This window comes from Larimichthys crocea, chromosome XX (genome assembly GCF_000972845.2).
Source record: "Larimichthys crocea isolate SSNF chromosome XX, L_crocea_2.0, whole genome shotgun sequence".
Lineage (NCBI taxonomy): Eukaryota > Metazoa > Chordata > Actinopteri > Sciaenidae > Larimichthys > Larimichthys crocea.
Genome location: NC_040030.1, coordinates 15,008,689 through 15,019,436, shown reverse-complemented (window position 1 = coordinate 15,019,436; position 10,748 = coordinate 15,008,689). Strand labels below are relative to the sequence as shown.

Below are 10,748 nucleotides of genomic sequence, written 5' to 3'. Positions count from 1 at the left end.
TTGAATTGAACCTGGAAAAACAGAGCACAGGGGTGATATTTTATTTGGAGATATCCTATAAAGATTCGGAAAACCATTTATCTTAGTTTTCAACATTCACATTCAAAAGTGAAGATTTCATGACTTTTGTGCAGCGAACCTGGTGTCTTTGGGTAGTTGTAAAGTGGTAACAGTTTTGGAGGTGAGGTTAAATCGACAGACAGCATCCTTGTTGTAACAGTTGTAGTACAGGGCCCCTCCATAGAGCACAACATTTGGACCCTGGATGGTGTTGGTGGTCGGGTTAGAGGAGTGGATCATGACATTACCTGAAAGAAGAACAAGAGGAAGCAAGAAGTAGAGGCACAAATGTAAACATTGGTTTAGTCCCATGTACATCATTCTGTTGCCAAAAATTAGAGCAACAAGTTCGACAACAGAGCATAAAGTATATATGCACAACACTTTACACTTTACCTGGCGTGCTCACCCCAACAATGAGAGAGCTCAGGCTGGAGTAGAGTCGGACGTAGTTGGAGAACTTGTTGCCCGAGGTCAACATTACCCGCCAATACCAGTTCTCCTTTCCTGCCTCTGGTTTGGGATCTCGACCCCAGGCTCCATACTTGTACGACCCAGGGTACTCTCCTGCTGTGTACACCTTCGGCCCGGTAATGTTCATGAATTCACCGTGCGGGCAGTTCCCTTGTAGTAAATTTGTAAAGAGATAAATTAGAGAGAAAGAAATTGTAGGGAAACTAAGTAACTGTGGTCATTTGAAGTGTAACCTTTTGTTAACACAACAACAACAACAACAGAGAGCCAGTATAGCCTCTATTGTTGGGTATAACTTTTCTGGAGGTTAAGGTCCAGGTCACATTTGATTTTGCTCAGGTAAAACATCAAGCAACTCATTATGATAACAAATAAGATCAGCAATCAGTTTGTGTTGGTTGATGATGCCAATTTGCAAAAGTTATCGGAAGTAAACTGTACAAAAAAGAAAACTGCTAGATAACTAGAATAATTTTATCTGCTGGTTTCCAGTGAATGTTAAATCAAAGTAGAATAAAAAAATACTGGGACATACCATGTGGAGGCCGAGTGGGTTGGGTAGTGGGGTGAAGTCCATTCTTACATTGCTCCAGGTCTCTCCTCAGGCGGCGGTTGTCTTGTTGTCTCAGCACCACCTGCATGGTGTCGTACGCCTCCAACTCCATCATCTCTGCTCTCAGATCCTCCAGCTGGCAGAGAAGTATCCCAATATTTAGTGAAATGGTACTGTATGTAATATACATTTTAATTAAGAATTAATATTATTCAGCCGTTGTTCCCAGAACTTTACTGTAATAAATACAGTAGAACTTTTTCTAATATCATGGTAAAAAGTGTTAGCTGTGTTCATTTTGTGGTAAAGGTCGGGGTTTTATTTCATATTTTACCACATAAATACAAGTTTTTACCATATTTATGCTGTATCAAATAAGGGACTTCACCATAAATTATCATGGTATTTTACTGTGAAATTAGTCATTTAAAATGCTACTTTATTCTGTATAGGTTTCCTCATTCCCTGCTGCAAAGATGTGCTGAGACTGAATTATGTGCCATAAAAAAACAAAAACAATGAGCTGAAATACGCCAAAACTTTCACATCACACATAGTGGTTAAATCTCTTCACAAAAACGGGAACTCATAAGTTGTTAAATGTATTTGTGGTTTTATTGTACTGCTGTTCTTCTTCTAGTCTCAGTGAAAGTGGAATAGGTGAAGTGCTCCAATAACAGAGGACAGGATAAATATTTCTTTGAAAGCCAGAAATCTTAGCAAGGCTGCAAATTTTGCCGTGCAGTAGGTCATGTTGTTTTGAATTTACCTGTTTATTGGTGTCAGTAGTCAGCCGCTGGTGTCCCAGGGTGGAGCCGTTGAGCCTGTCGATGAGCTGCTTGATCTCCATCAGTTCGTTCTCCACCACCTGCAGGCTGAGGACTGCATAGAGATCTCCGTCATCCTCCATCTCCAACATCGACACATTTTCCTGCAGCTGGGGCAGACGACGCTCCAGACCCAGCAGCAGACTCTCCAGCTCCAGAGTCTGCAGAGAGAGTCTGGAGAGTCACTCAGGACTCCTTTAACATCTGTTTTTATTCAGTTTTACAGCTGCCAAGGTTTTTACGTTCCGGTTCAGTAAATAACACGACGAGTTACCTTCTGTGGGGTGATGTTGTCGGTGCATTTTGTTGCATTGTCCTCCACTGTGCTGAGTTTGTCATGAGGGAATGCCTTCTGTGAATTAATCAACTCACACACACACTCATCACGTGGAGGTGCCTGAAGTCAAGAATATCAAACAAGGTATGTTCAAAATGAAATACTAATAATCATATGTAAATGTGTAATAAAAGTGGTTTAATAATCAGTATATCCCCAGTGTTTTCTTACCTGTCGTGTGAGGCTGAACAGAGCACACAGAGTAACGATCACGTTCAGCTTCATGGTGGATCAGAGAGCAGAGCTAAATGGAACAGTCCCTGAACACAGTGTGAATATGACTGCAGCAGCTTCCAACCTGTGAACACTCCTACTGTTTGGAAACGTGCATGTGTGTCAGTTTGCGTCACGTTCCCTTCATGATATCATCACTTCCTCTTTGCGGTCGAGGTTGCAGCAGCACAGGGAGTTTTTAAAGTTAGGTTAGGTCTTTTGACGTTTTGAAATTTTGAAATGAATCTCAGAAGTCACTCAAGAACAGATAACGTGACATGAACTTAATTACAAACAACCTGCAGATCATCATGACGTTACCGTTGTTGATTAATCATCTATCTTTGTCTTTGTATGTTTCTATATGAGTGGACACGAGGGTGAGCGACCATACCAGCGTAACAAACTCTTCATCTGACTCTGTGACAGGTGGACACGATTCTGACGTTGATGATGACGTCACATTTTCCACGTTTATATTTCCTGCATGAAACATCGAGGTCAGAGCGTGGGGAGTATCTGGATGAGCGTTTTGTAGTCCATCTTCTGGACTTTGTAGTTTTACCACAGATCACGTCAATAACATTCGCCGTTGCATCATGACGTAGTCTAGTCACATCTTCACATCTTTGCTTGACCTTGTGTCGTTTTCCATCGAGGTCAAGGAAAAGTGGTTAGGAAAGGTCTTTTTTTGGGGGGGGACTATGCGACCACACACCTGTCTGTGCAGGCTGGGATTGGCCGACCTATATTTCCCTGACCACTCCCCCATTGATCCTCACCTGCATCTCATCATCTCATCAAGCTCCTGCAGTATTTAACTCCGGTTCACCCTCCCCGACTCTTGGTTGTTGCTGTACCTGTTGCAGCAACTCATCAGCCTCCTGTTCTCCAGCTTTTAATCGTCCAAGCAGCTCCTGTCTGTGGTCTGCATCGTGGGTTCGGTGTTCCACCTTCAACTACATTGCCAACAGTGACTGTCGGATTACACTGACCTTGTGTGAACTAGTGTTTTTAGTCATTTTGAAAAAACATCAACCAGGTCACCAGCAGCAGCTGATATCACTGACTGGTCCAGCAGCAGTCAGCCCAGCTCGGCGTCTGTCTTTCAGCCTTTTATTTCGTCAAGCTCAGGGCAGAAGATTGGGACCAGCGATGATCGTCTTGCACGACTGTTATGGGTGCCTCATTGTACACGGTGGACAGACTGTGTGTTGATAGGTTTGTCTTGGTAAATAGGCTCTACAGTGGGTGCATCAATCTCCATCAGTGCTTAAAATAAAGTGGATGGGAAGTGGTGTCTCTAATCATAACCAGTGCTGTGTACAAGTCACTGTTTTTCAGGTCTCTCGATCCTGTGACCGGATGCTGTGAAGGGAATCTAAATGTGGAAGCGAAGGTGAGAACGATACATGATGTGGAAGCACCATGTAGGAACAGAAAGTGGTCTCTCAGCACTGAATGTACAAAATCCCACAAGTTCCACCAACAATGCTCACGTGTAAGAACAAACATGTAAAAAAAATCATACAATGTTATTATAGACATTCTCTGTAAATTAACAACTAAACGGTTTAAGTATTTTGCCAACAAAGCCAAAAGTAATTTCTCAGTTTTGTACGGGAAACTTTTTCTACAGTATTTTTATGCTTTATTAAATTACATACAAATGTATGGATAATTATAAATTAGATATGAAGCTGCTTAATTATAATTCAGGCAAATCTGAAAAGCAGCAAAACATTTTTGTGATTTATTTGAATTATATTTTACAGTTTTTGTTGACCAGCTACTGCTGCCATGTCGTTTGTTTGTTTATAAATTTGGTAAACATGGTATGAAAAATGTATAAACGGTGAGCAAGCACCAGTAATGTAAATGAGCATGAGGTTGTATGCATATAAAAATACAGATGTTTTTATGACTTTAAAGACATTAGAACTATGAAATAACACACATGGAATTATGTGATTTAAAAAAAACAAAGACTAAATGTTTTAGATTCTTTGATGTATTCACCTTTTTTGTTTTGATGACAGCTTTGCACATTTGCAAAGTCACATCAGTGACTCTAAAATCATTTCATAAATTAAAATGAGAAGATGAGCAGAGTTAAAACATGTTTTTTGTGGGAGTATAAGAGAGAAATAATTAAAAGAACAAATAAAGATAATCATCACAAAATAAACAACAAGCAAACAATACTTTCTATTTTAATCTGAGTTTCCACTGGTTGGTTCTGGTTTTATTTGGAAATAATTTTTCCATAAAGTTTTCTTAATTTACGATTTCTCATTGTCGTCAGGTAATCTGCTAGTATGAACTCTCCTTCCTGAACCTAATAATAAGGTCGTCATTTACCCTGTGTTTTGGTCGTTTCTCTCCAATATCTGATTTTTCTTTTTGATTCTTTATAATTTAGTTTGGTCTGGAGGTGTGTACTGGTTCTGAGGCAGTCCTGGACATGCTGGGGTGTAGACACTTCTTGGGTCTCTTTCTCTGGATCTGCAGGATGTTCTTACAGAACTCTGTGTGCAAAGATTCAATGTTGGCTTAGTCCCTTTTTTTATTTTTATTTAGTTTTTGTCCCAAAATGTCACTGTCAGATTTTTAACATTTCTTCAAATTGTGTTGAAAGTTTTGCTGTTCAGTCTCTCAGATCTTTCAAAGTCATGTTGAAACTTCCTTTCCTTTTCTCACGTGTAGTTTCTTGTATGTTGTAATTTTAGCGGTGTCCGGTGAGAAGCTGTGTGTTAACCTGATGTCTGGATCGCTTTTGAAAGGTCTTTGTTTTTGTGGTGTTTACTGTCAGAGCTCAGGTCTGACAGAAACTTTGCAAAAAGTTGCTGCAAGCGTTCTTGTTTGTGGGGACTAAATCAAATCCAACACTAACTCTTGTTCAGACTGGAATCTGATTTTAAATATTTGTTTCTGGATTATTTGATTTATTTAATACAAACACAAATTTTGCAGGATTTTTTAAAAACTTTTAATCTGGTTGTTCTGTCATCTATGACACATTCAGAGATGACGGATAAATAATCAATAATCTGTTTATATTAGAAAATCCGTTACTGCATTATAATTTATGTACGGATGATGAGAACAGTTACAGTCAAGTTTGAGTTAATTATTCTGTTATCTCAAGATATGAGAAAAAACTTCATGAGATAACAGAATTTTAAAAAAAGGAATTGCAAGCCCAGCTTTCATGTTCAGGAATGTTTTCGACACGTACCGTACATATGTCGGGTCTTACAAAACACTTTTCAAAACAGGAAGAAACACCGGAGAGGTTACTGAAAAAAGGGGAAATAGTAACCGCTGTGGGAACATTGGGGAAAAATATGGGATGTTGTGAAAGTTTTGACATTTTGAGTTTCATCAGTGACGAGAAACGAGTCAGCAAAACGTGTTGTGATTGATTTGAAGTGAAAAGAGAAGAGGAGGGCTGGTGATTTCAGTACAAACAGCTTCTGTCCTCGTCGGTCCACGGTTCATCTCTCCAGCTCTAAACATGCTGCTGCTGCTCCTACTGCTGCTGCCGTCAGTGAGTTACACTTCATGTCCTACTTTTAGAGTTTAAGGATGAAAGAAGATACAAAATGTAACGACATCAGAGGCTTTGTTCTCTTCTTGTTGTTCTTTTACTATCCTGTCCGTATACAACATCAGTGTTTTACATATGTGACTGCAGGCTGATGGTCAGACTCGGCGGGTTACAGGCGAGAAGAAGGGGGACTCGTGTGAGTGCGCGGTGGATCCAAACCTGTGGTCGTTCCCGGCTGTGAAGTACGAGGCTGTGCTGCAGAAGGTCCAGTCCTGTGAAGTATCTCTGAACTCTCTGCAGGAACAGGTGAGAAACTACAGCAGCATTTCACAGTGGTGACCTCTGACTTGATGCATGATATGGACAAAGTGATCTATGGTGAACTTTAAACACAGGTTAGAAATATTAATTTGTGTAGATGGGTGTTGGTGATTGTTGTAGCAAGAATACAAAGTTATTTAATGGCATTCAAAGAGGCACCAACTTTATATAATAGTAACATATTAAGAAAAGACTTAAAAACTTCTGGCTGTCAGGAATAATCAATATGTATATTAAATAACAGACTTTACCTAAATTCACCTCAGGGCATGACCTTAAAACGTAAAAAGTATTTCTGTGCCATCGGAGTTTGAATATGAATTTCTAAAACTGAATTTTTTTCAGCATCAAAATCAGACTTTGAATTTTAAAAACCATCTTTTTTATCTTTTTTTAGCACTTTTTTTTTTCAATGTTAAATTCAGTGCAAAAAAACCCCCAAAATATTCAGTTTTTCAATATTCGACATGTAAAAAAATTCAGTGTAAAAGAACCAGACTCAACATCCGGGTAACCAAGGAGAAGCAATCCATCCCTGTCTCAATTCATCGTCAGTGTCCAGTCAATCAAGTTACGCTCCACTGGTCATGTGACACAGACAATAGTAAATAATGCTTATTCACTTTCTTGCAGAGAGTTAGATTGATACCACGCTGATGTCTGTGTGGTAAATTTCTGAAGGAAAGCAGAGGTAACAGTTTCTTTCCATCGCTCTAAAGGTCCAATTTCCACCTGGCCCACAGACACACACACACACACACATGACAAAAGTCTTTCAAAATAAGAGTCCCTTCAAAATAAAAAACTTACACACATATGCTGACAGCTATTTAATGTATTGGGGCAACGGGGGCCAGAGTCAGGCTGGTCTGTCCTACTGCCGGTTGGAGTCACGTGACCAATGGAGCGTAACTTGATTGGCTGGACGTTGGATGAATTGAAGCAGGGATTGATTTCTTCTGCCTGTTAAGTCTGGTTCTTTTTACACTGAATTTGTTGACGTTGAATTTTTTGACACTAAATGTTGAGATTCTGAATTTATTATTATTTATTTTTTGAGATGTTGAATTTAAAGAAAAATTGAATATTTTGAGGTTTTTTTCTGTCTGATTTTTACAATTAATGAATTATGAGATTGAAGTCGTTATTCAATATGGCGAGAATTAATTACGAGAATAAAGTCATAAATATTCTATCCTGTTTTAGAGGAGGACAGTTGTTAAAATGAGGGCCGTGGAGCATTTCGTGGAATTGTACTTTAGCATGTAGGAGCCAGATTGGTCATTTTCTGTGTTCATGAGTGTTGTACACATTTGTACCAGTAGGTGGCAGTATCTATTTAGGCCATTGTTTGAATCTATATAGGTAGGTGGGTAAATCAGCGCAGGGGCACATGCTGGGGAATGCAATGTTATGCATTTACACCTGCATGCACCTACACTGGCACGCATACAAGCCCTTTAAACCACCAGCATGCGCGGATAGTGACAAAGGGCCACTATAGCATAGGTTTCACAAACAAGGAGATACTTTATCTTTTGGCACATCGGCATCACATAGTTACGACGGAGTATTAGGGCCATATTTAATAACGACTTTAATCTCATAATTAATTCCAAAATTATTATTTTTTATTTAAATGTGGCCCTAATACTCTGTCGTAGATTTTGATGCTGAAAAAATTCAGTATTAGAAATTCATGTTTAAACTCCGATGGCACAGAAATGCTTCCACATACATTATGTAAGAATTGACGAGATATAGGAGTTTAAAAAATGAACTAAAACTTTCAACAGAATGTGAAGAAATAACAATCTTAACAATATTGTGGGGCATTAAGGTTTAAATGTCACAAAGACAAGACTGTGAAGGTCCAGTGAGGAAAATAACGTTTTAGACTGAACATGTTCAGTTATCTGTCTGTGTGTCCTTTCAGGTGAACTTGTCCAGCCAGCGTCTCCCTGACATGCAGGCTCTGGTTAACAACCTGACAGCTCGGCTGGAGCCTCATCAGTACCTGAACAACCTGGGCCTGTACTCATCTTTGCCACTGCGCGAGCTGGTCGAAGAGCTCAGTCAGCTGGAGACAAACGTTGGTGCCATCCACAGCCAGCTAAACAACGCCCAAACACAGAAACTCTCCAGAGAGGTACAGCCGAACGTGCAGGGACATTTAAATTATTCCTAAAGGAGTGACAGGAAGTCAGACTTCATGGTGAACCTGGGTTCAAAAAACAGAAATAAGTGATTCATAATGTTAATACTGTTAGAAAGGTGAGAGGCTGGAACTGAAATTTGAACAGATTAAATAAAGAGAAGAGAGAAATGTGATGGGACACCATGTACATGTAAATCATCTGTATACAAATGTGTGCTAGGTGCGTAAACTGCGTACAGATGTAGACAGGATGGAGAGATCCGACACATTCAACATGAAGACTGTGAAAGAGAAACTTCGCTACCTGAAGAACAGCGCCGAGTCCTGCAAGTCGATCCCGACAGACTTCAGAGGTAAGAGTGAGTGTGTGTTGTGTTAATCCGATTAAAAGGAAGTCCCCACTGGGCAATTTCTTTAGAAAAGACACATCTGCAGTAATATTGTGAAGAAAAGACCGTTAAAAATGACCAGTCACCACTAGGTTACTGTAATTCTATAGTCCACTCTTGGTAATAAAGGCCTGTAAGTGTGTGTATGTGATAACTGGCTGCTATGTCTTGTGTTGTTGCACTTACTTGATGTTTGGCTGTTTTTATCATCATAGTTAATGTGATCATAACAAATACACATGTACAACTTCTGTAATTGAAATGTTTTTTTCTTCTAACTGAACTCTTTCTGCTGTAATATGAGCCCGCCCAACCGCAGACGCCCCACAAACACAGTTAATTTATTTTAAAATTACACTCAGGATTAAAGCAACCTTCTTATCTCTGTCTCCAGGCCAAGACAGGCACTGCCTCAAGGGCTTGATCACCAGCATTAGCGATCCAGTCATGACTCAGACCAGTTCGTACGGTAAGAGCTACATCTCCGGGTCATGGGGCCAACAGGCCCAGATGGACAGCGACGGGCAGAAGAACAGCTACTGGGTCCAGCCTTTGGTCAACAGCCACATCTGGGGCAACACTCTGCGTGTATACCAAACCTACGAAGACTTCATGGCCTCTGCCAATCACAAGGACTTCACCGTCGCTCCATCCCACACTCACGCCAACAGCATTGAGGGTCCAAGTGCAGTTCTCTATGGTGAAGCGCTATATTATCACTGCTACAAGAGTCCAGACGTCTGCCGCTATGACCTGAAAACCAACGCTGTTAAAAGGGTGACACTTCCAGGCACCGGCGTGGGTTTCAGCAACAAGTTCCCGTATTGTTACTACGACTGCCGTGCCAATAGCGATGTGGATGTGGAGGCAGATGAGAGAGGACTGTGGGCCATCTATGCCACCGTGGGTAACCACGGTAATATAGTGGTGAGCCGGCTACTTTGGGACAGCGAGACCGAGACGCTCAACGTCACTCAGACGTGGGAGACAACGCTGTTCAAGAAGGCGGTGAGCAATGCCTTCATGGTGTGCGGCGTGATGTATGCCACTCGTTACGTGGACGAATACCGCGAGGAGGTGTTCTACGCCTTCGACACAGCGACAGGCAAACACGACGACTCACTAGCACTGCCGATGGAGAAAATAGCTAAAGGAGTGGCCAGTCTGAGCTACAACCCCGTCAACAAACAGATCTACATGTACAACGACGCATATCTGCTGGCCTACAAGGCCAACTTCTGATCTGAAGCTGTGCTAATTGTTGACTTCGACTGTATGGCTGCAACTAACAATCAACTGTTTAAACAAATAATTGAATATCTGGATTATGAGCTATAGAATTACTGAATTTCTCTTTCTCTGTCTATGTCTTTATCAACAAAGTTACAATAAAGAAATACTTAAATCAAAAATATGTCTGTTAATGAACTTTCCTGTATTCTCAATTAATGTTGCCCCCACTCCAGTTTCACAATAAATCCAGGTGTATGTCACGTTTTTCTAAAAGCAAAGTCTGAACTGCTGTGGAGATTTTATTCATCTACAGTTCAGTCAGTGGGAAGAAAGTGCACATGAGTCCAAGATGTCTTATTGTATGAAAGGTTAATTGATGCTTGGCCGAGGACAGAATCCTGGTTGCTCAAACAAGCTACCTGTGACAGTGCCCACCTGTCAATCAAAGCAGTGATGCTCTTAATTAGAAAAATTTCAAATTTTTTCAATGTTTGAAAAGTGTATTTGCTATTTTTAAGTGAAGCTAAGTTTTAATGTTTCTTTACTTTTTGTTTCTATTTACAGTTTTTTTATTTACATCAGAATAAATTCAACTTTATTGTCATTGCACAAAGTAAAATATGCACTTATTAA

General features: G+C 40.2%; 2 protein-coding genes across 3 annotated transcripts in view; one reads left to right on the top strand and one right to left on the bottom strand.

Annotated features, from left to right (window-relative positions):
* LOC113744056 (olfactomedin-4-like) overlaps positions 1-2,583 on the bottom strand; it is a 4,290-nt gene extending 1,707 nt beyond the window's left edge. The window contains exons 1-6 of one of the 2 annotated variants that reach the window (XM_027272095.1): positions 2,423-2,583; positions 2,189-2,311; positions 1,857-2,075; positions 1,070-1,223; positions 457-684; positions 140-308 (exon numbers count right to left, since the gene is read on the bottom strand). In XM_027272095.1, the coding sequence (XP_027127896.1) occupies positions 140-308; positions 457-684; positions 1,070-1,223; positions 1,857-2,075; positions 2,189-2,311; positions 2,423-2,476 (947 nt within the window). In that variant the 5' untranslated portion in view covers positions 2,477-2,583. The remainder of the gene's footprint in view (positions 1-139; positions 309-456; positions 685-1,069; positions 1,224-1,856; positions 2,076-2,188; positions 2,312-2,422) is intronic. The other variant, XM_027272096.1, reaches the window with a different exon arrangement.
* Positions 2,584-3,834: 1,251 nt separating this feature from the next.
* Positions 3,835-10,296, top strand: LOC113744055 (olfactomedin-like). The gene is made up of 6 exons (XM_027272094.1): positions 3,835-3,863; positions 5,897-6,014; positions 6,162-6,320; positions 8,272-8,484; positions 8,714-8,846; positions 9,277-10,296. The coding sequence occupies exons 1-6, from the start codon at positions 3,850-3,852 to the stop codon at positions 10,122-10,124; spliced, it is 1,485 nt and encodes a 494-aa protein (XP_027127895.1). The 5' UTR covers positions 3,835-3,849; the 3' UTR covers positions 10,125-10,296.
* Positions 10,297-10,748: the final 452 nt, after the last annotated feature.